At 36.2% G+C, this 23,270-nt stretch overlaps 1 protein-coding gene across 1 annotated transcript in view; it reads left to right on the top strand.

Moving 5' to 3' along the window:
* The first annotated feature begins 9,202 nt into the window (after positions 1–9,202).
* LOC148047983 (uncharacterized) overlaps positions 9,203–23,270 on the top strand; it is a 61,279-nt gene continuing 47,211 nt past the window's right edge. Inside the window, exons 1-8 of the mRNA XM_087708214.1 lie at positions 9,203–9,228; positions 10,212–10,429; positions 12,165–12,330; positions 14,105–14,311; positions 14,639–14,800; positions 16,875–16,955; positions 19,373–19,535; positions 21,564–21,638. Coding sequence (XP_087564340.1) covers positions 9,203–9,228; positions 10,212–10,429; positions 12,165–12,330; positions 14,105–14,311; positions 14,639–14,800; positions 16,875–16,955; positions 19,373–19,535; positions 21,564–21,638 — 1,098 coding nt within the window. The remainder of the gene's footprint in view (positions 9,229–10,211; positions 10,430–12,164; positions 12,331–14,104; positions 14,312–14,638; positions 14,801–16,874; positions 16,956–19,372; positions 19,536–21,563; positions 21,639–23,270) is intronic.

Below are 23,270 nucleotides of genomic sequence, written 5' to 3'. Positions count from 1 at the left end.
GCTGATACACACATAACCATGACAGAGGGAACATAAGTGGAATGTGCACCCAGAGGCAAGGGATTTTAGATCCTTCAGAACAAGTTCAAACTATTTAAATGATTCATTTTAAAATAGGGGAGATGGTTATTTCTTATAGTGGATTAGTAATTCATTAAAAGTAGAATGTTGTGCTACTTGCTTCAGTTCTACAATCAATAAATTAAAGCTGAGATATACAAGTGCGTGGTAATATATACTTGAAAGAAACTGCAAAAACAAGCTTACTTATATAAACAGATTTTTAGTTAGAGGTGTAGTGTGAAAAGACAGAAAGAGTCTCCAGAGCTGGACAGCAGCAAGGCAGAGGAACAGGCTCCCCCTGTACCCAGTGCGCACATGTGCAGAGCTGCCAAAAGGCAAGAACAGTTAAGACAGAAGGACGACTCGGGAGTAAAGCTTGGAGGTGATTGGCCCCTCCCATAGGACATAAAGGAGGAGCAAAGGGTGAGCCTTTGCAGGAAGCAACTTCCTTCGTGCTGGTCAGTTTACCTTCTGAAGCTCCATTGTGACTGCTCCATGTGGTCTTGCCAAGCTAATTGCCAATTAAGTCTTTGGCAGAGTTTTCAAAGAAGATAAAGGTGGGTGCTTATCAGCCTTATCCTGAAGGACTTTGGCAGTCTATTGTACAACTACACCTATTTGGGACTCATTACCGGCTGTGAATGAATACAGCCTTTGAAATAAAAAGAGGGTTTTTGGACCAAATTGTTGCTGTATCAGGAAGCCTAGGTCAAGAGCAAAGGTAAAGGGTCCCCTTGCACATATGTGCTGGTCATTCCCGACCCTAGGGGATAGTGCTCATCTCCATTTCAAAGCCAAAGAGCCAGCGCTCTCCAAAGACACCTCTGTGGTCATGTGGCAAGCATGCCTATACGCTGAATGTGCACGGAATGCTGTTATCGTCCCACCAAAGGTGGTCCCTATTTTTCTACTTGCATTTTTACATGCTTTAGAACTGCTAGGTTGGCAAAAGCTGGGACAAGTAACGGAAACTCAGTTACATGGCACTAGGGATTTGAATCACTGAACTGCCAACCTTCTGATCAACAAGCTCAGCATCTTAGCCACTGAGCCACAATGTCCCTCAATAAATATATTTAGATATAAAATACATATGAAAATATAGAGAAATTGGACTTTTAAAGAGTATACTATAGATCAGTGGTCCCCAATCTCTGCTGCTGGGTGGTCCGGCTTGGGAAAAGGAGAACTGAGCTGCAGGAAACAGATCCAATGGGTCATCACATACATCCAGGACCTTAACCTCAATGCAGAAAGTTCATCTAGCAAGAGACTATCTGGGATCTGCAGGACTCAATTCAAATTCGCACAAATGTGAGCCTAACCGCTGTATTGGCATACTTTCCCCATGCTATTGTCTGAAACAAAAACATAGCTAAGAATTGAGGCATCATATCTCCTCACTAATCTATTGTAAGAATATTATATAAATTGTAGAATATAAAATGGGATACAAAGAGGGCAGTTGGAAGTTGCATGCAGCATATAAACTGCATATAAACTAAAGGACTCCTCAGTCCTTTAAGGAATAAAAGTTATTTCACAATTTTATTATACTATGGAGTCTGTGGAGAGCTGTGGGTAAAATCTAATAAAGAAGAATATATGCGTTTCTCCAGAAAGACGCCAGAACGTGCAACACATTGAAACAATTATTGTAGTTCTGCAGTGAAGTAACTCAATGCTTACAAGGGGAGATATTTGTTTTATTCCATTTGAAGGCGAGTTACAATTGTTTTAATTCAGACTGATCGTGCAATCAAGGGGAAGAATGAATAGTTACTACGGTGGTGCCTCGATCAAGTGCAACCGGGGGAGAGAAGTGTAATCCACAGACACCTGACCTGTCGTAACGTTCACGTGCAAATCTCAGCAATGAAGGCAAGGGGACCGCCGATGTTAAGGTTTCAAAACAGGTTTTACTCTTTCCCAGTCCGAACCTCCCGCTCCTTCGCAGGTCGGCCATATTTCCACAAACAGGGCAGCCCGAGGAAGGCTGTACTGCGTCCGCTTCAATTCGTCCTTACGTTACGGCTCCTTTCGGCAGAAGTATTTAAAGTACCCAGAAGCTTCATTAAAGCGATTTGCAGAAGAAGTATTTAAAGTATCTAGAAACGTCATAAATTTGTCTTTCTGATAAATACTTCCACTTCGGTAGGAACATTCCGCTAGTCGGCAATCACAATCTTCCATTTTCCAAACCATTCGCCTGTAGCGGCAAAGCGAAGGAAATGTCAATCACGGGGGGCTTCTTTAGCAGCGATGTCCGTCCGTCCGTCTACCATCTATCCATCCATCCATCCATCTATCCATCCATCCATCTCGAATTTTTATGCCGCCCGTCTCCCCTACAAGACAATTCTGTTTTGGGAATGGAGTTCTAAAGGAAACGTCCCCTTTTCGCTCCAGTAAAAGCGTCGCTAAAACTGGCAAGCACAAACTCTCCTCCCGCTGGAACGCCGGATGCTACTGGCCCCGCCCATCCGCTTGCTGGGAATTTTTTTAATAGAAGGCGGCGCGCTTGCGAATTACGGCCGCGTTCGAACTTGGAAGGGTGGGCGGTGGTCCATTCTCTCGCCACTTCCTGATGAGGTTCTCTGGACAGCCTGTCTTAGTCGCCCCTGGAACGACTTCCTAGATCTCTCCCCCACTCCACCGGGAATACGAGGTTTCTCCCAGCGCCAATTCCAGCACTCTTTTTCTCCTCACCATTGGCCATCTTATCCCCATGCTTTGAGGGTCGTAAACAGAGCTTTCTCATTCCCCCTTTTTCATTATTTCTTGGAAATCCCGTTTTAAGTTGAATCAAGCACTTTTGGTAACTGGAAAAAAGCGAGTTGATGGCTGGTTGTGGGTGTGGGGGGTGAGCATAGGAGTCCTTTTTTTATAAGAGGTAAATCCTCTTGGTGCAGGTAACAGGAAACTGTTCATAGTGCAGTGTATGTCTGGACAAAGTTTTGGGAGAAAATTAATTATTGATCATTGTAATTGAATATAGCTATATACCCTAATTATAGAGCTCTATGTAGACTTAACAGATATAAGACACCTCCTTTGGCTCTTGAACCAAATATTTCAGTTTGATTGATTGAACCTATTTTTTGCCACAATAACAACCTTGTGTTAGGCTGAAAAGAGGGTAAACAGCCCAAAGTTACCTAGTGAAGGTCTGTAGTTGAAGGTAGAATATAATTTGTATCTCTCTTGATTAATACACTTTAATCATTGTATTACACTTTTACTTTCTTCCAAGTTTTATTCATTCCTCTTGTATAGAACTGACACCCACTTGATAGCACACAATCAATGCAATACAGTTTCAGTGGTCTGCAATAATAATAATGTTTTATGATTATATTATTTCATGGCTACAGTCTCATATCTCTGTGAATTTGGAACCTCGGAAGGTAAACTTATTACCATATTTTCTTCTCTACGTAGTTATATTGGATTGGCATTGCCTCTTATCATAATCATATTTCTTCTTTCACTACAGCTGTATTTTCTGTATTAAGAATTTGTGCTACTTCCCATGATTGTTTGATGGGGTTTCAATATTGTAGTATTTTCATTATAGTCTGGCAAATTATTTTTATTTCTTTTGTTTGTACTCAGTGCCCCATTGATCAATTCCTCTGACTGATCTTGTATATCTAATAACGTTTTCTGACATTTTCTAAGTTAAATGCTTTAAATATTGTAAAATTATTATTTTTAATCAGAAAACTGTTTTCAAGATCTAAGATACCTGTTTTGAGATTAATTGATGGAAAAATAGGATACTGAATATTTTACATTTGATCAAATTCCTATAACTCTTTCTCATAAGCTGCACAGAATTATCATGAGATGAATTCCATTGAAGAGTTTGTGAAAATCTGGTTAAAATAAATGTGTGATACTTCCACTTTATTAGGGCACTTTATTAGGGAAATTTATGTTTTGTTTTTTAATTTCAGATAAATACTTTACTAGTTAATGATTGCATTCTTGGGTACCAGAAATCTGCTTAAGCCAAGACGCATTCTGTTTTGGCTGATCATCAGGCTTCAGAATGGATGTTAATCAAACAATTGCCAGTGCTATTAAAAAGCCAAAAAAAGGGGGTGTCAAAAAGAAAAGGTGAATTTGAAATTATAATTCTTACATGAAAAGATGTTTGCGTTCTGTTTTTGTTTTTTCCTTTTGGGTTTATCTTCATTTTATGTTTGAATGCTTACTTATTGGCTTTTCCTTTTTCTAAAAATTCTTTCAATGAATTCTGTTTTTCTTGCAATATCCAACCAGAGGTGAGGCAGCTCTCTGCTGTTTTTGCTTTTAATTTAAAAACGAGTGAAAGCTGATTCTCAATATTCATCAATTAATTTAGTTTTAGGACACACTCAGAAATACTTCATTTCTCATTGTTTTGTATTCCAAAATTTTGTTTTGTTTGAAAAAATTGCCATTATGGCACATTTTGTGTTCTATCATACATAGTAATAAGGGGTGTTGTAATTTCATTTTTAAAATATTCTACTTAATTGACCCAAAATGAGAATAATAACAATTTTTTGTTTAATTCGAATCTTTATTTTTGTGAAGATTAACTTTTCAAGATGAAGCCCAAACTGAAAAGGAGTTACTTTTAAAAGATGCAAAACGTTTGTAAGTATCTATACTGTAAAATCTACCTGAAATACCATCTAATCTTAATGATGATGTTATCCACTCAAGTCGTGTCCAGCTCTTAGCGATTCTATGAGCCAAGTCTCTCCACATCTTCTTGTGCAAGTCATCTTGTATTACTTTGAGTTTTAGGATAACAAAAACATGTAGCTGTCCTTTTGAGTGTTAATATTAATCATACTGACGTTTTAAGTTGATGAGTTTTCCCCTTTTAAGGGAATGTGGATAATTAGATACCTACCAGATACATTTTTCTTTGTATAAAATTTTATTTTATGCATATGTTTTTGATATATTTCTAAAAACTGTTTCAGTGTGTTCCAACATTTGATTTCCCCCCCTCTGTTTCAGAGTCACAGCAAAGACTACTAGCTATCTTACCTTTGGCTTTGCTTTAATTAAAAGCTTACCTTATCATAATCTAGATATAGTAGGAGGTAAGAGAAAAATAAATTTTACTTATTTAAATAAAAAGTCTGGAGAAATTGTTGAAATTTAAAGGGTGGTTTGTGTATATTTGAGCATTAGATATTTGAACGGGACCTAATGTTAGCAAGGATTAGTGAAACAGTTTACACCTATAGACATCATCAAAAACCATGTGCACCATATGTAAGTGCCTAGGAAGAAAGAGAAAAGGAAATTATTTCAGTTAAACAATCTCTTAGTCAGAAAACGGCTGGAGTGATAAGCAAAGAGTGGACACAGAGTAAATCTTTAATCCTTTATCTTTATGCCACTGTCTACTTATTGTTTGGCAGATATGAGGTGGTGAGTCAGTGGCCTTGATTGAAATCTGTAATAGAAACATGGTTGCCTTCACTTAATTTTTGCCTTTGAAAAAAATTGAGGAGTTCCACAGAAGTTTTGAATGAACAAAGAGGCCATATTAATTGATTTCTTTTTGTCCATGCAGATCACTACTCCCAATTTGCTTTTCAGAATAGGAGGAACGATCAAACATCATCAAGAAGTTACACTAAAGACTGAAGCATGTCTCTAGAGATTCTCAGTCATCCAGGTCATGGTTGTCCCAAAGGTGTTTTTTCCAAAAGTAATTGGACTTTCTTTGATTTTGCCTTGAAGATCCAAGAAGTGGTCTCAACGACTCTCAGAGAGTTAATGATCATCCTTCAGAGTGCTAATGACCAAAGATCTGCAACAAATTTAAATCCTTCCATTCCCAACCATTCAGTCAGAACCGAAGAAACTTCTTGGATGAGAAGTGAAACATCTTCAAGGAAAAAAATAAAGCCCAGTTGCCTTTTGAAAAAGCACCTTTGGGACCAAGACTGAAGCAGGAATAGTAGTAATTTGACAATATTTGTTTCTTTTCTTTTTTTTTCTTTTTTCTTTTTGCAGAGAAGCGTCTCTTGAAAAGAGCTTAGGCATAAAATTCAATAGAGTTCATATTTATAGCCCTCTCTTTTTTTTGAATCTCACTTTGCTTTTTATTATAAAACAAAGCAAGATTATTTTCTTGATAGTTGTGATTTAAAAACACTCCTTTTCACAATCCTGTGTAGCAACATATAACAACAGGAGTAAAAAACTGGTGCTGATAGACGGAAGAGGATTTTTCAGTCTGGATTTGCTACCTTCCAATTCTACTGGTGAGGTGAATCAAAAGATGGTCTTCCGTTTCCTTTTATATATTCTATTTGTAGAGATATATCTATTATAAGAATCCAGAATTCATTTATAAGATTTATTATAAAAGTATATTTAAAACTTCGATATTAACTCTTTTTTGCTTCATTTCACTGTTGAGGTTTTAATGCTTTCCAATATTTTTATAATAGTATGATTGTTTTACTGAATATTTGAATCCTTTTAGAAAACAATTTTCTACCCATTATTCAAATTATTGGAAATACATTAAAATGTTGAGTCAAAACTAAGGTAGCATGTATGCAAATAACTTTTATTTATGCATTGTAGGCATATGTGTTTCTATGGATTTATGTATTATCTTACTAGGAAGATTGGACTGTAGGCACTAGGATATATACTGCAATATAAGTAAGCATGTTGATGAAATATACATTACTCCTTTTTTTTTCTCTGTTTGTCTTTTTGGTTAAATGGAGTAATTTATTTAACAGCCTGCTAAAAGAGTAGTTGCAATTCTATGCTTACTATCCAATAGTTTCCCCTTTTGCTGTAGCCAGCTTAGAAACACAATTATTAGTGTCTAGTAAATAGTTAATTATTTTAAAGAAAAGAGTATTATATATTCATTGAGTGAATTTGGTTATCAAGTTTAATCATAATGTTTATTTTAACATTTTAGCTAAAAGAGACATGTATTTTCCAAAGTATCAATTTAATTTGGCAAGAATCATCACTTACTCTGAAAAATACAATGTTTACTTTGTTCTGCAAAAAGACTTTGCAATAAAGGTAAGCTAATATATTTCCTTATAATATATCCCTATCAAAAGGGCAAGAATATTTTTAAAGTGGACATTTCTGGAATATTTGAAAGATGGAAGAAAGAATTGGCACTTCTAATAAAGCTATAGCAATGACTTCAGGTCTTTAAATATATTAAAATGGTATATACAGATTTGAGATTAGGACTGATTCAATCAAAATGTATAGGGTGTGATAAAGTCATTCTAACTCCAACCTCAGATGATAATGTTGTTACTACAATAAACATTAAGACACTATAAATATGTTATTTAAAACTAGAGAGTTTCTGAGAACCAATAATGGTAGCTGTGAATGGATATGCTAAAACAAGTTGAGAGGTATAGTTACAATTTATTATTGTAGATTTACAATTTACTATTAGAATTTACCTACTGTTGAATCAAGAAAGGCTAGAATAGCCTTTTAGCAGGAATATTTTATACTTCGCAGGTTTGCCTTTTGACATTGCATAGAATGCCTAGGAAATGTGTGAAATAGTAAGTGTTTCATACTTTGATATCCCATTTTTGGCATTCTATAAATTTCCTAGGTATTCTATAAAATGCGTAATTTCACATATTGACTGTAACTTGTGCATGTTTTTGGTAGATGGGATTTTCATTGCACTGTTGGCTCTGTTTTAAACAACAAGTTTGCTTCCTTGCTAGTTTGCTTACATGTTGATTTGGTATTTTTTTAAAAAAATATATCATGTCCTTTACAGAATTCTAGAATTCCAGCAAATACATTAGAACATTGTTGCTATAAACTGCAAATAAAAAGTAGACAACAGCAGCAAAGGTCAATAGTGCTTAAAAAGCAGAAATTGATAAAAAATAAACAGCAAAAAGTTTATATGGTAAGACCATCCTAAATAGGTAGGTCTTGTGAAAGGTGATCAGGTATATACCGGTAGTTAAATTCTTGGTTGGTTGCTTGTTTGTTTTGTATTCCTCTAAATTTTTGATACATACATTTGATATTGATAATTGTTTCTTAAGGTTTACAACAAGAACTATGCTGAAATTTGCTCTGTAGATAATCCAGGTTTAGGACGAATGACATTTATATCCTTTAACCCAGTGAAAGAGGAACTTATCAGCGGAGGAATCACAGGAGTAAAGGTGATGGTTTATTTCTTCCTTATTATTGATAGATTGGCTTGCTGCTGAAATGATCAGTAATGTGAGAAATTGGATGTTTGGGAAGGGATCTGTACAGGAGATACTATACCTTGCTATTTAAAGCCCTACATATTTAGATGTTATTCCCGATATCTCTTGTCTGATCAGAAACCTCTTAGAAAGTTTCTGTTAATAATTGGCATTTCTTTCGAGTACTGTTGAATGCAGGAGTTTTATTCAAAAAGGAACAATCTGGTCTATAAAAATATAATGTGTCTCTTTCTCTTGACTCATTGGATTTATTGGCTTCGTGAAAGAAGTAAAGCTTATGTTTACCCTCCTATCAAAATGTATGTAATTATATGAATATATTGTACAAGCAGTTATTTTGAGAATTGATTAGTTTATCTTTCTGAATTAATTAACTAAGTGTATCATATACTCACCACAGGAAAAACAACAGGTATGGGTGAAATGTAATGAAGGTAGCTGCCGTTGCCATGAATTGAATTTTTTCCCCTTAGATCTCAGGGATCCTCGGTGCTCTCTGAGCTTGATTATTTTCTTGCAGAGGTTTCGTATCCAGACTAGGTAACATCATCAATGCTAGCACTGAGAATGAGAGCACCAGGGACCCCTCGTTTCAACCCTGATCTACAATATTCTCCTTCATTGGTATTACAGATCTCAGTAATAAGTTCTTTTAAAAACCATAAATGCTGTAACTTCTGTATAATCCCATTATGACCCAGCACTGTGTTACACTATTTTTTCTTAAATTTCTGGATATCCACTTTAAATATCAAATCATAATTCGTTTTTTAAATGTATATTTAAATAAACTTATGCATATATTTATATTTCTTTCTGTCTTTTAGACTTGGAAGTTTAAAGAAAAGAAGCTCCCACTTGACTTTAATCCTATTCCAATGTATAATTACAGTCTTTTCCTTAGGTACATTATTTCTCTGAGCTTTGAATTACCTACTACATAACTATGAGCTAAATCTCTATATGTGTTCATTCTATTTTTCACAAATTATATAATTTAAATATATGGGAATGCAGTACAATGCTAAGAAAGTTATGTCTAACCATAAGAATAGGAGACAAAATTAAATTCCTCTGGTCGTGTTATATTCACTAAGTGTGCAAAATATTTTGAATTTAGAACAACCATTTTGAATATTCTGACTTTCAGAACTAATCCCGTGTTTGTCTGAGAGTCTTGTTCTGATCTTGCAGTTTGAATGATGAGTATTATAAAATCATGATGGCTCAGTCGCTAAGACGCTGAGCTTGTTGATCAGAAAGTCGGCGGTTTGAATCCTTAGTGTCGCGTAACAGAGTGAGCCCCCATTACTTGTTTCAAATAGGAATCGCCTTTGGTGGGAAGGTAATAGCATTTTATGTGCCTTCGGTGTTGAGTCATGCCAGCCACATGACCATGGTGATTTCTTCAGACAGCACTGGCTCTTCGGCTTTGTAACAGAGATGAGCACCGCCCCCTAGAGTTGGGAACGACTAGCACATATCTGTGATGGGAACATTTAACTTTTTACAATTAAGTCACCATGAAGTGGAGAAATTCCCAGGCTTGAAATTGGCTATTTCATGTATTTTGTTCTCTATGCAACATGTATACATTTCAGAAATTTTGTTTCATGCTTAGAACAAAAAAGCATTTCAGTTTTTGTTCTGCCAGAACATAATCAACTCACCTTAGTTCTTGCCAAATATTAGTGAGAAAGTATTGGTATTGTTTTCTCATATCACTGTTTATAGGTTTGTAGAAAAAATATGCTTTTGCTTGTTAAAATGCCAGGACACTTTCCTATCTGATTGAAAGAGTTCTCTTTTTTTGTTATGAAAAACAAATGTAAAGAATGTTTGTGGCATTTTCATAATTCAATATTTTGCTAATATTTTAAATTGCAGTACAGAATATCCGCATATGGGAAAGAAATGGTGTACAAACATGGATTTTGATATCACTATGCAAAGATATTACTGCTTTTCTGACAACCACTTCTTCTGCTATGATATCAATGGGAAAATGCTACTTGAGATACTCAATGCACATGAAAGTTCTATTCTCTCCTGTGTCTACTCATCTAATTTTAACATTTTGCTTACTTCTTCAAAAGGCAATGAAAGTAAGTTGGCATCTCAGTTATTTTAATCCACTTCTAAAGATATTAACAGAAAGATGTTCATTAATATTATGAAATTTATACTACTTGAACAGCAATCTCATAAAAACAGAACTTTTATTTTAATGTAGTTAGTTACCTGCAATTTTTTTCAGAAAATTGAACAGGAACAATGTGTGATACCTCAAAAGATACTACTTTTAGGCAGTGAAGACTGGCAGATATATAAAAATATATGTAAGATAACCTTTAAAAGGATTTATAAACTTGGCATGGATTAGATTGGATTGATTTAATCTCAGCTGGAGCTACTACCCAGAGGTTTGAGTTTGCTTTCTACAAAGAGAAATTTGTTTGTTTGTTTGTTTATTTACTTATTTATTTTTAACTCCCTACTTCCCTCCCAAATTCCTTCTTAATTCTCCTAACTATTCTATTAAACCCATGAAAGAAATTTGCAATTATAAAAATTCCTTTTATTTTATGAATTCTAAGATGCAATTAATGCTTAAAGAATATATGTTACAGTTACCCCCTAAGACCATGATGGCAAACCTATGGCACGCGTGCCACAGGTGGCATGCACAGCCATATTTACCAGCATGGCAGCCCTCAGCTCTGGCACGCCAGCCAGCTGATTTTCAACCTTCCGGAGGGCCCGAGGGGGGGTGTTTTCCCCCTGCCCAGGCTTCAGGAAAGCCTAGAGAGGACGAAGGACAGGCCCAGTGGGCCAACTGGATGTTCATTCCCGAACTTCCGGTTGGGCTGTTTTTTGCCCTCCCCAAGTTTCTGGAAAGCCTCCAGAGCCTGGGGAGGATAAAAACTGGGCCCAACGGGTCAACCGGAAGTTCAGAAACAAGCTATTTCTGCCTTCTGGAGGCCTCGGGGGGGGGGAGGCGGTTTTTGCTCTCCCCAGGCTTCAGGAAAGCCTCCGGAGCATGAGGAGGGCAAAAATTTCCCCCTTGCAGGGGTTCTTCGCGCATGCGCAAGTGGGTAGGGCGCACGCACAAACAATTTTTGCACACCTTTAGAGAAAGGTTAGCCATCACTGCCCTAAGAAGATGAGATTTCTATTTTCCTGTAATTTGGAGATGGTGGGGGGAGGGTCATTTCACTTCCCCTGCTAAAAAGATAAGAAGTTACTGAAAATAAAGAAGAAATTATGTACTTTTACTTGGAAATTTGAGGGTATTTTTTTTCAATATTAGTCTAAAGATTAACTCTTGCTTGGAAGAGTTTGCTTTTCTAATTATTATTAACACTTTATTTAACATTTAAATAAGGCTATTGTTTTTGTTTCTTCTATCCATCATCTCTTTCTCTTACCTCAGCCCTAACCAGTTTGTCCCTCCCCCCGCTCTTCCTTTTTGCCTTCCCTTCCCTGGACAGCTACTTCTTCCTCTCATCCTAACAGTATTGCTTCAGTTTCATTTCCACTTCCTTATGGTAATTTATATACACAACAGGAAGGGAAAATGTAGGGAGAAGTATAAGGAGGGAGGAGAGTATGCATATATCTGTGTATCTGTGTGTGGGAATGGTTTGAATATTATAGGGAATGGTTATAACGTCTTATAAGATAAGCTAGCACCTTTTGCATTCATTGGTTGTCATTGAAGTATTTATGTACAGAAGTTTATTTCTTTGTTCAAGGCACATAGCTGCGAATCTCACATATGTGGATTCCAACTTTATACCTGTAACTGGATCTATGTTTTTCTTATCTTTTTTAATCCAGTAAAATCTTGGAATGACCAAGGCTGCTTGCTCCATGTATTTCAAGGTCATTCCAAAAGGGTTACAAAGCTTCTACTGCACCCAAACACGACTTCGTTATTTATCTCTGGATCTCTAGATGGATCAGTCAGACTCTGGTCATTTGATTCTATGGATGCTTTCTACAGGTAGCTTAAAAAAACCTGTTTTTTTTTTTAAAAAAAATCTACATATTTCCTGGTTTGAATCCAAAGACAATGTTACAAAGAAAGTTTCCTGAGCATCAGTCCATGTGTTTCTTATATTAAAATACGTACTTTAAAAAAAATCAGGGCACTTCAGAGGCTTTGAAAAAAATAATTGTGAGTATACTTTGCAGCTCTGGAACATGCAGGAATGTCAGAGTATCATTGTTTTCTCTTGTTATCTTGTTGTAACCAGTAACCAAACTCTCCTTTGAACTCACTATGATATTAATACATCTGATTTTAAGTTAATGAAAACTCTCCATTCCCTTTCAACATTGAGTAGCTTGCAAAAAAAAACAAACATATACATAAAACAAAAACAAGGGATTTTTTTAAAAATAAGCAAATGCTTTTAGTTATGGTATTATAGTGGTAAATCTGCATTGAGAAGCCTTTTGGTAAGAAAACAAAAAAAGAGCAGCTATAAAAATGCCTAGAAAAATATCAGAGTATAGAAATCCTGTTACAAAATACTGACTTTAATGGAGCCATGGAGAGAGGATTGATTGCAGATAGTATTACCTGCTCTGATTTCAGATGAAAATAAAATGGTGAAACTGAAGACAAGAATCAGACTTACATGTGGGGGAGGGGAATCCTCCTGGGAAGAGCAGGCAATTTTCATAAGCTAGGCAAATGTTATGGAAGATTTCAGTGATAGAATAAGTCAGCAACGCTGTACATATTAAAAGGGAAAAGAGTTTCAGCAAGAAATACAGAAAGGGTAAGCTGTACAAGCATCAGGTTAGAAATAAGATCCTGTTTCCCTGAAAATAAGATCTCCCTGGATAATAAGCCTAATTGGGCTTTTGAGCACATGTGCCAAAATAAGCCCTCCCCTGAAAATAAGTCCTCCCCAAAATATTGCAACACAGCAGCAGCCATGAGATGACTATACTTGCCGCTTCCTGCACTTCAAAAGACCTCCCCGAAAATAAGGCCAAGCGCTTATTTCGTGGGTCAAAAGAAAATAAGACCCCATCTTATTTTGGGGAAACATGGCTGTTTTGATGTCATCAAAGCAATTGAGACATTCAATTGACACTTTAAAAATATGCAGAAGGGTGACAGGATACCTTTGGATCAATTTCATATATTCATATCAGTTGCATACAATAAGTAGGCTAATATTAAGCTTTTAAAATATAAAGAGAATATAAAAGTATAAATAGAATATAAATATTAACATTGAGCAAAACAGGCTTCAAAATAAACTGGAGATAACATAGATATTAGTACATATAAAGTTGTTTTGAATTAGTGTCCATAAAAGAAATATATTTTTATAAAGATGTTGGATTTTTCCCTAGCACGAATCATTGTAATTACCTCAGTGATATATAACTATAGTAGCTTTCACATGGAGTTAAATAAAAATTGTGCAGAATATGTTCTGCATCTTTCTGTGTGATCTTCAGGGATTATACAGAAATTATTACAGTAATAATGTAACATGTTCATTTGTTGACAAAAGTACAGCGTTCTTCAAACAAATTACCTCAGGTATTTAGAATATAATTCCTATTCCCTTCAGCCTTTCTATTGGTTGGGAATGAAGTTGTATTCTGAAACATCTATGAAGACTCTGGTTCAATTGTACAAATTATTATCATTTTATGAACATGTTAAATTTTGTTCTGTCATTATATAACTGTCCACTGACTTCCTTTTTTCTTCTTACATTTGGTCTATTCTGCTATTCTTCTTCATCCAGTTTATCCCTCTTCCAAGAAGGAATACTTTCGATTGGCACGATGGAAGATAAATTTCTTTACTGCTGCTCTGCTCGCAATGTTCACATTTATGATCTGAATTCGTTTACCAGCTTTTGGAGTTCTGTGAACAGCCCTGTAAACCACTTCCACATCTGTAGCGCTGTCGGGAAATCCACCAGGGTGGCTGCAATGGGTATTGACAACAGGTATGTTAAAACAACAATAAAACTGGCAATCTTCCTCTAAACCTTTTTTAGGATTTTTGTTAGATATAAATGTTTTTAATATGAACTAAATTCTGATAAGAACTGAAATATGCCCCAATTAAGTACACTTGCGGATAACAATATCAATTAAAATTTTTACCATATACTGTATAACTAAAGCAAACTTCCCTAATTTATGATGATTGACTATATGAAAGCCTGGTATGACAACAAAATCTTTATTTAAGATTTATTTTATTTATGTTATAACCATGAAATGTTTTTTTTAAATAATTTCTACTAAATTTTCTCTGTTTATTTTCAAAGTTTAAGAATATTCTCTGTTCAAACTGGGAAGAAATTATGCACCGTTTTGCCACCTCCTTATCCCCCTATGATACAGCCAGTTCTCAGCTTTACCTACAACCGGACTTGTGGAACTGTGTATTTTCTATTGACACCTTATGATATATGGATTTATACAGCAAGGTAATAGAAAGTATGACCCCTCTATTTTAATAACAATTGAAAATAGTTATTATTTTAGGAGAGAATAATGAGTTAAATATGAAAAATGAGAAAAGTTGAAGTTGAATATAGAAGAGGACACAGAATAATAAAATTGGAAGGGATCTTGGAGGTCTTCTAATCCAATCCCCCACTTGAGCAGGAAATCCTATACCAGCGATGGCGAACCTTTTTTGGCTCACATGCCATGAGGGGAGGAGCACGGTGTGTGTGTGTGTTGTGCGCAGGCGTTCCTCACCCATAATGCAACGCATGACCCCAAGTATGCATGCGTGCATGAGAGGCGGGAAACACACCCCCCCCATTTTTGTATGCTTTTTTCGCCGTCCCCAGGCTCCAGAGGCTTTATAGGAGTCTGAGGAGGGCAAAAACAGCCTACCACCGCCCCCCCGGAGGCCCTCCGGAGGCTTCTGGGACCTTCAGGAGGCTTCCCTGAAGCCTCTGGAGGGCTTAAACCAACCCTACAAGCAAACCGGAAGTTGCTCGTAGGGTTGGTTTAAGCTCTCCGGAGGCTTCAGGGACTTTCAGGAGGTTTCCCTGAAGCCTCCGAAGGACTAAAAACGACTCTACGAGCAAACCGGAAGTGGGACGTCTGTTCCTGAACTTCCAGTTTGCCCATAGGGCTGGTTTTTTTTGCTCTCTGGAGGCTTCAGGGAAACTCCTGAAGCCTTCGGAGGGCCTCCGGGGGAGGAGGTTCTTTTCACCCTCCCTAGGCTCCTATAAAGCCTCTAGAGCCTGGGGAGGGCGAAAAATGGCTTTTAAAAGGGCTGAAATCAGCTGGCCAGCGCGCACATGCTCACTGGCCAGCTGACAGGGCAACCCCTCGCGTGCCCTGACAAATGGCTCCACGTGCCACCTGTGGCACACGTGCCATAGGGTCGCCATCCCATGTCCTATACCATTTCAGACAAATGGCTGTCCAGTCTCTTTTTAAACACCTCTAGTGATGGAGCACCCACAACATCCGGAGGCAAGCTATTCTATTAGTTTATTGCTCTCACCATTAGGAAATATCTCCTTAGTTCTAGGTTGCTTCTTTCTTGGTTAGTTTCCATCCATTGTTTCTTCCCTTGCCTTTTGGTGCTTTGGAAATTAGTCTGACTCCCTCATCTTTGTAGGAACCCCTCAAATATTGGAACAATGCTATCATGTCTCTCCTAGTCCTAAGTCCTGAAAACCTAAGAGAGAAAATTGGCAAGTATTTGTAATGTAAGTGAAACATGTGGATGGAATTAATTTATAGAAATGGGCCAAGACTTATAATATCAGAGTATTGTGGATCATATTTCAATGAAAAAGAAATACTCTTTGTTTTGCTGATATATTTCAGAACTAAAATGAAACACATATATTAGCTTTCAGCTTCAGGTGTCTTAGGGATAAAAACATTTTAACAAATGTAAACAAAGCAGTTGCAAAACATATGTATTTGTTTTTGCATCCCCATTTTATAATTGTGTTGTGCTAATTGTGTAGTGTTTTAATTAATAAAAATAATTGAACTGTTAATTTGATAAAAGAACTTTAATATAGGAGAATATGAATTTGCTTCCAACTCCATAGTAATATGCCATCTTGAAATCTGACATAAAATCTAAAAAAACAAAACAGACTTTCAGTTTCTTGCATTGTGTTGCAATCTGAAGAACAGTTTATTGGATATTTATGTCAACATATGCAGCTACAATTAAAGTGAGAACATAGAATATAGAGGACTATTTTTTTCCTACATTGTTCGTTCTAAAGTGAAAAGATAATGAAATTAATTTCAAAAGATAACTCAAAAAGTAATTTCCCAAATGAAATTATCTGAGTATTTTTTCTGCTTTCAGTGTCAAAGAAAGGTTCCTAACTTTCATCTTTATTGTTACGATAACAAACTTAAAAAAAACATTCAAAACAGCATTTTGTATGTAATATATGTTTTTGGTGTGAATTGCTTGTTCTTCCTAATACAATAGTTAATTTCAATTTAATCTTAGTTCTGTGATTATTGCTATTGATATTATACACTTGAGGTTGGTTTTGATTTTAGAACTGATCCTGCCTGTAGAGCAGCAGTATGGACCACAAGAGAACTGCAAGAACATTTACATCGAAAACACCCTTTAGCTTCGCAAGTATCTTTACTTTTTGTTGTAATTAAACCAAGGCAGCTAGGCAACTTTTTTATGTTATAGAGAAGTTCATGAAAAAATTTGGTTTGTTCAAGACAAGACATTTTGGTGGTATTAGCATACTACATTTAAAATACTGAGTTTATATAACTCATTCTTCAAAACATGCCATAACTTTGCTTCACAAATTTCTAATACACTGATCATTATGAAAATTATTTATTTATTGCATTCATAATTATCCTTTCTATTCATAAAATGGAGAAGATAGCTAAGGATAAAAACACCTTTAAAATTAAAAATCGTAGATCTAGATAAAGTCTTGAATCTTTGTCAAAATAGTAGTAGCAATTAGTGGTATCTCCCAAGAAGCTGCATGCCATAGAACTACAGCAACAACCAAAAATGAAAACATTTAATACAATACAATACAATACAACAGCAGAGTTGGAAGGGACCTTGGAGATCTTCTAGTCCAACCCCCTACCTAGGCAGGAAACCTTATACCATTTCAGACAAATGGCTATCCAACATCTTCTTAAAGACTACAGGCATCATGACTAATAAAACCAAAGCCTTCCCTTTTACATCACTCCTTTAGCAACACATTAAACTCTGCTACACGCTGGCCCTTCCCTTTTTGTTCCTTATATACTGGTATAACCTCTGAAAAGATAAGCCTACAACCTATACTATTAAGTTCATACCCCAAGCTCTGGAAGTCATTCTGCACAGAAAATACATCTTTTTGGGACAGATCATTTGTGCCCAGATTTATAATAGCATCAACATCACAGTCCTTACTTGCATTCTTGACTATCTTAAGAATACGTCTCTTGTCTCTGCTGGCAGTAGCACCTGGCTTCTTTTGAAACCTCCATATCCTTTCCTAAAAATTTTAAGAGGTTTCCCCAGATATCAGTGCCCAGTCATGGCTCCCTAGTCATGTCCTAAGATATTTAGGTCAAAGGCAACATTATATATGGTGGCCAGAATAGAACTGAAAACAGTACAGGACTTTCAACAAAGAGGTAACATTTGCATAGTACTGTGATAGTTAACAGCACACTGCATCCTTACTGTGTATCTGGATTAGAACATTATGGTGGTAGGATCTAAATACTCTAAATTAATTTGCAAAGTACTCTCTATGAAGAAAAAACAATCTAATCCAGTGGAGGAGAGTTGAATGATATAGGGATGTGAAGGTGTAGGTTTAATTACAAATGAAAAGGCAAAAGTTTATGTCATAGTATATAAACTATATTTTTAGGTTGTTTAGGGCTGTGCATGAAAACTTAGAATTGTTATTTCTTATGCTGCAGTAATTGGTAATAATGGAAAAACTAAGTAGTTTCTGATTCAGAAGGAAGATGGTCTGATCTTGTGATAGTCCCCACCGAATGGATTTCCAGAAAATAGAGACAGGGCTTTTTCAGAAAACCTTTCATAATCACACAGTTGGAAAAAGATCTGAAGAACCAGTAAGAATGAAAAAATATGCCTCTTCACAGTGTTGTTGGAGAAAATTGTTAGGACTACCTTATTTAGCTCTTTGGAGCAGCCAGATCAATGTTGAAGGTATCATAATCACTTAGTAACATCTTCTGGACATGGCCTGAAAGGAAAGAATGAAAATTGCTAATGGCTGATGCAAGCCCAGCTGACATCCTACAAAGAGATCAAGATAACTAATAGGACTGTGTTCTCCTGATCCCTTTCACATCACAATGGCCAGACAATCTCAATTTTACATTCAAGCAGAAGCCTATTTTGTTTCATAATAATAATAAAAAAAAACAGGAAAGAAGAGCCTTCCAATTACCTTTTTGGAGTAGCTGTAAGACTGCTCTCTATGAGATCTGATCAACTGATTGTGTTGCCAGTGCAGAGGGCTAAGTACTTACCTAAGAGCGTTGGCTGGCTGGCTGAGTCAGTCATATCATGCAAATAAAGTCATTATCTGAGAACTTAAGCAAATTATTGAAACATCTGATCAGAGCAGAAATGAAAATTAGAACTTTGGCTTAAAGTGTGATCCCTGACTATGGGCTACTATATTTCCACATGCAACCTCTTGAAATAATAACGAATTATTAAATTTATTTGCTGCTAGACACTCAACAACTCAGGGAAACAGCTTCTTTGGGAAGGGAAAAAGCTACTGCCAATCATGTTGAAATAATAATTTGCAGGTGTTGGCTCACTTTTGCTGTTGGGATGGAATAACGATTAGGAAAATTATATGTTCACATTGTAGTATTATGATTATCAATTGGTAATTAATAGTTTTAAGTGGTAAATGCAAAACATTGATCAAAATTGTTTTGAAACTGTTGTCTCTGCTATACAAGTAAGTTGACTTACAACTGATAGATACTTATTGATTAAAAGGTATCTCAATATATCTTCCTAGATGTATTGAGAAAAATGGATATTTTCAACATACACAAAAAAAGAACTTTAGGACTTCAGCGAAATGTGAATGCCTCTGCAGCTTGTCCTCACCATTATGTTACTTGGTAGATGAAGGAATGGTGTTTGCAGATAATCAGGAATTTCTGGTTCTCGGTATGCAGGTAAAAACTCAGCTGGATAGATTTGTGTATATTTGCTATTAGAGTTTATTTGAAAATGATAACAGCTTTGGCATGTTTCACAAACATTACAAATAAAAATATTCCTCCCTAAATCACTGATGGTACACACAAGTGGTACACACAATCAGTTTTGCAAAATTCTGTTAATGTAATCAATCTTAATAAAAGTAATTTTAGTCTTCCTGTTGAATTGACTTTATAGTTTGGCTTACCTAGTGGAGCTCACATTTACTGATAGGTTCTGAAGTATCATCACACACTGAATTATACTTATCAAGAAAGTAATATGAGTCACAGTCTAATAAAGGTAAAGTAGAATCATATTTAAAAAAATCAAAACTGGATCAGTGTGAGAAAAAAGATGCTAAACAATAAGGCACATTTAGACTCATCTAACATATTGGTTGATATGAAAGGTGAAAAGTTGAGTATGAAAGAAAATGAGCATTGAGTTTGAGGAAAATGAGCCAACTCACCCAAGGAGATGAAGGGGGAGAAAGGTGACCCACTGCATAAAGATTATAAAATAGTATCAGGTGAGCAGATAGGATTGGCAAAATATGTCCATAAGACTGCAACCAAAATTATAAGCGTCTGGAATTCAAAAAGCTATAAGGAATTATTTGAAGTGTTGGCTGTGTTCAGCCTATAGAAGAGAAGAATATATAGACACATGAAAGCTCTTTTCAAACATGCAAAGAATTGTGATATAGAAATGTTCAGATTTGTTCCAGAAGATAGGAGGAGAAAGTGTGTTCAAATTGCAAACAAGTAGATTTTAGCTTAATATCAGAGGGGTGGGGGATCCTAATGATAAGAGTTGTTTGGCAATGGAGTAGATTGCCATGAGAAGTGGTGATCTCTCTAGTGGTGAAAGTATATTAAAAAGAGGCGGAATGCCATGTGCCAGAGATGCAATATTAGGGGTTGCCTAACTGGACAATGATTCTAAGGAACACTGAAATTTTTATCTTTCTAGGGAGTACTTAAAATTCATCCAATCATTTAAATTATGATTTTGAGTCAATCAAAATTCCATTGAGTAAAATTGAAATTAAACAAGATTAAACTTAGTTGTATTTATTTAGATGAATTTAATTATTGGGCACAAGTTTTCATAGTTTTATATTCCTTATCTTTCATGCTAGGTGACAACCTTTAATTATATTTGAGGTGTTTAGTGTATTTTGAGCAAGTATAGCAATTAATTAAGTTAGATATAAATACATATTTTAGTTGGTTCGTGTGTTCAGGCATTATGTAAAATGCAGTATGAAATGTTTACTTGTTCGGTACCTTAAAAGAAACCTTTTAACAGTGTAATCAGTACACACAATAAATTTATGTACATCATTTGGGGATTACTGAAAGCAAGGATAAGCAACTTTGTATCTCATCCATTCATTAATGTACATATGAGATGTGAAATTACATTATTTCAATTTGCCACAGAGTTTTGTACAACATAAAATGTATGTTGTATCGTAGAGTGGTTCTCATATATTTTGATAGTTGTGACTCATTGAATTTAAGATTTAGTCATTGGACTTCTATTTGGTGACTTTTATTAAACTGCTAATATCTATAACGAGGGCTTTGAATTTTTTCAGGCAGCAGTACTTGTAAGTTTAAAACATTCCAGAATCTTTGATCCAGGGCCAAAACTTTAGAGATAAAAAGTTGGCTGCATTTGAATGATTTTTTTTCCCCCTTAGTCTTTCCAGAAACCCCATCAAATTCTTCGGAAACACTAGAGTTCCATGAAACACCTTTGAAAAACCTTGATCTATAAAACATTTGTTTTCGATTTAAACATTCTAAGCAGCTTATTCATATAAAATGAATAGCTCAAAATCATTGCCTACAGAACACAGTGGTAGGTTGAGAAAGCATCCCATAATACTCCCACAGAAAATTTCAGTTTGTGAATTTCCATATATGTGTTTGGGTGTGTTCATGTGATATAGCAGATTTTCATCATATTGGGTATAATATTTATTTTAAAAGGATGGAAGAATTCTATTTCTCCATACATCTGTTCAAAACTTGGTATATCATGAGATGGCTACTTATGAAGATCCTGTAAGTGCATCTTTCCTAATATTTCTTTTAATTTAATGCCATATATATGCACAAACATAATGTAAGGTCCTGTCTCGCCAGCTTTCTGAAGAAAGCAGAACTCTTGAAACAAACGGCATTTAAAAATAAACTTTTATTGGAAGACAGTGATTGCAGAGAGAATGCAGGCAGAATCTGAATTTCCCGTGCTGGAGTGTTAGGTTTAAGGCCCCTTCAAATATCCAGATCATCTTTGAGCCAATCCCAAGATCCAAAGATGTTGTGAGATCTTCCAGCTGAGAATGTGATAACAGGCAGTTCCCAGGCGCCACAATCTCACTCCTCCAGTTTTGAGCCAAAACAGATGGGCCAAGGCACATTCTTCCCCCCCCTCCCAACTTCCCAAAGGTTCTGTTCTGACCCAAACACAACAAACCCTCTGAGGTAAACTCAAAAGATTCCTTTATTAGGAATGCCAGCAGTCCCAGCAAAAAGTTTCTCTCACAGGCTAACAAGGCCATCCGGAAGATGAATGGTTGTCTGCCACACCTATTCATCTCCGCCCCCTCCCTTTTATCCTAGAATTAGGGTGGAGCCTTGTTAATAGTGGTGGCTCATCCTCCCCAGGATCGGCCCAAGGCTTTCCACTGCTCCTTCTCTGCCTTCTGTGCAACCGGGCGTCAGGCACTGGACCCAGATGTTCCTCTTCTTCATCAACCACCTCCAGACTTGGGGGCTGTTGACTCTCCATCTGTGGGCTGATGGATTTGCCCAGGCTCCACCTCTGTCTCTCTGCCACCTCTATTCCCTTTTAACCCCTCGGAGTTCTCAGGCTGCCCAGATGCTGATCCTGACTCCCATGCTGCCTCCTCTTCCTCTGATTCGGCTGCTGGAGGGGCTGGCGGCCAACAGATACATCAAAGCAGAGAAAGGCACAAAAGGAAATCCCATTGCAAGCATAATCTCAAGTCTCCCCTCCCCCCAGAATGGCAAGGTCCCGATAGAGATCTATGGGACCTGACACATATTCAGTTTCTTGTTTCAAAATTAGTCAGTAGCCAGTTTCTTGTTTCAAAATTCAGTGTAATGCCACTTAAAATTATCAATTTTTGTGGTCATGGTTTTCAAGTAAGGTTTAGTTGTGTGAAATGGATATCACCAGGATCTGCTACACTGGGCAGGCCTTTATCCATTTTGGAATGTTAAAAGCTGTCAGGAAATTTTCAGTATAGTTGCGCAAAAATTACCATTTCAGTTATCAAAAGCTGCTATAAGAATAATCCTACATGTTATAGTATCTTGATTTGCTGTGCCCTTTTGTAATAAAGGTTGAGACACAGTTGTTTGATTGCACAGAAAGTTGCATATATACACAGTGATCTGTATTCCACCCAAAGGATTCCTTCAGTTACTCCAGAGGGGATTTTTTTTTTCAACCGCAAAATTCCAATATCCATTAACACTTGTTTTACCAACTCCTAAAGTGTTACGTATTAAACATCAAATCTGGCATGGTTTTTCCCATGACTGGTATTTCTGGAATTCAGAAAAAAATAAGGGTTGAGGTTACTGAAATTACTAGAAATGGAAGTAAAAGTTTGTCTGATTCACCAAGTTTAAATGTCATGATAAGCATAAAATCAATAACATGCT

This window comes from Thamnophis sirtalis, unplaced genomic scaffold (assembly GCF_051295495.1).
Source record: "Thamnophis sirtalis isolate CommonGarterSnake01/CBP01778 unplaced genomic scaffold, rThaSir2_p1.2 scaffold_3, whole genome shotgun sequence".
In the NCBI taxonomy this organism is placed as follows: domain Eukaryota; kingdom Metazoa; phylum Chordata; class Lepidosauria; order Squamata; family Natricidae; genus Thamnophis; species Thamnophis sirtalis.
Note: the sequence above shows the minus strand (reverse complement) of the source record. Positions and strands in the feature narration are given on the sequence as shown.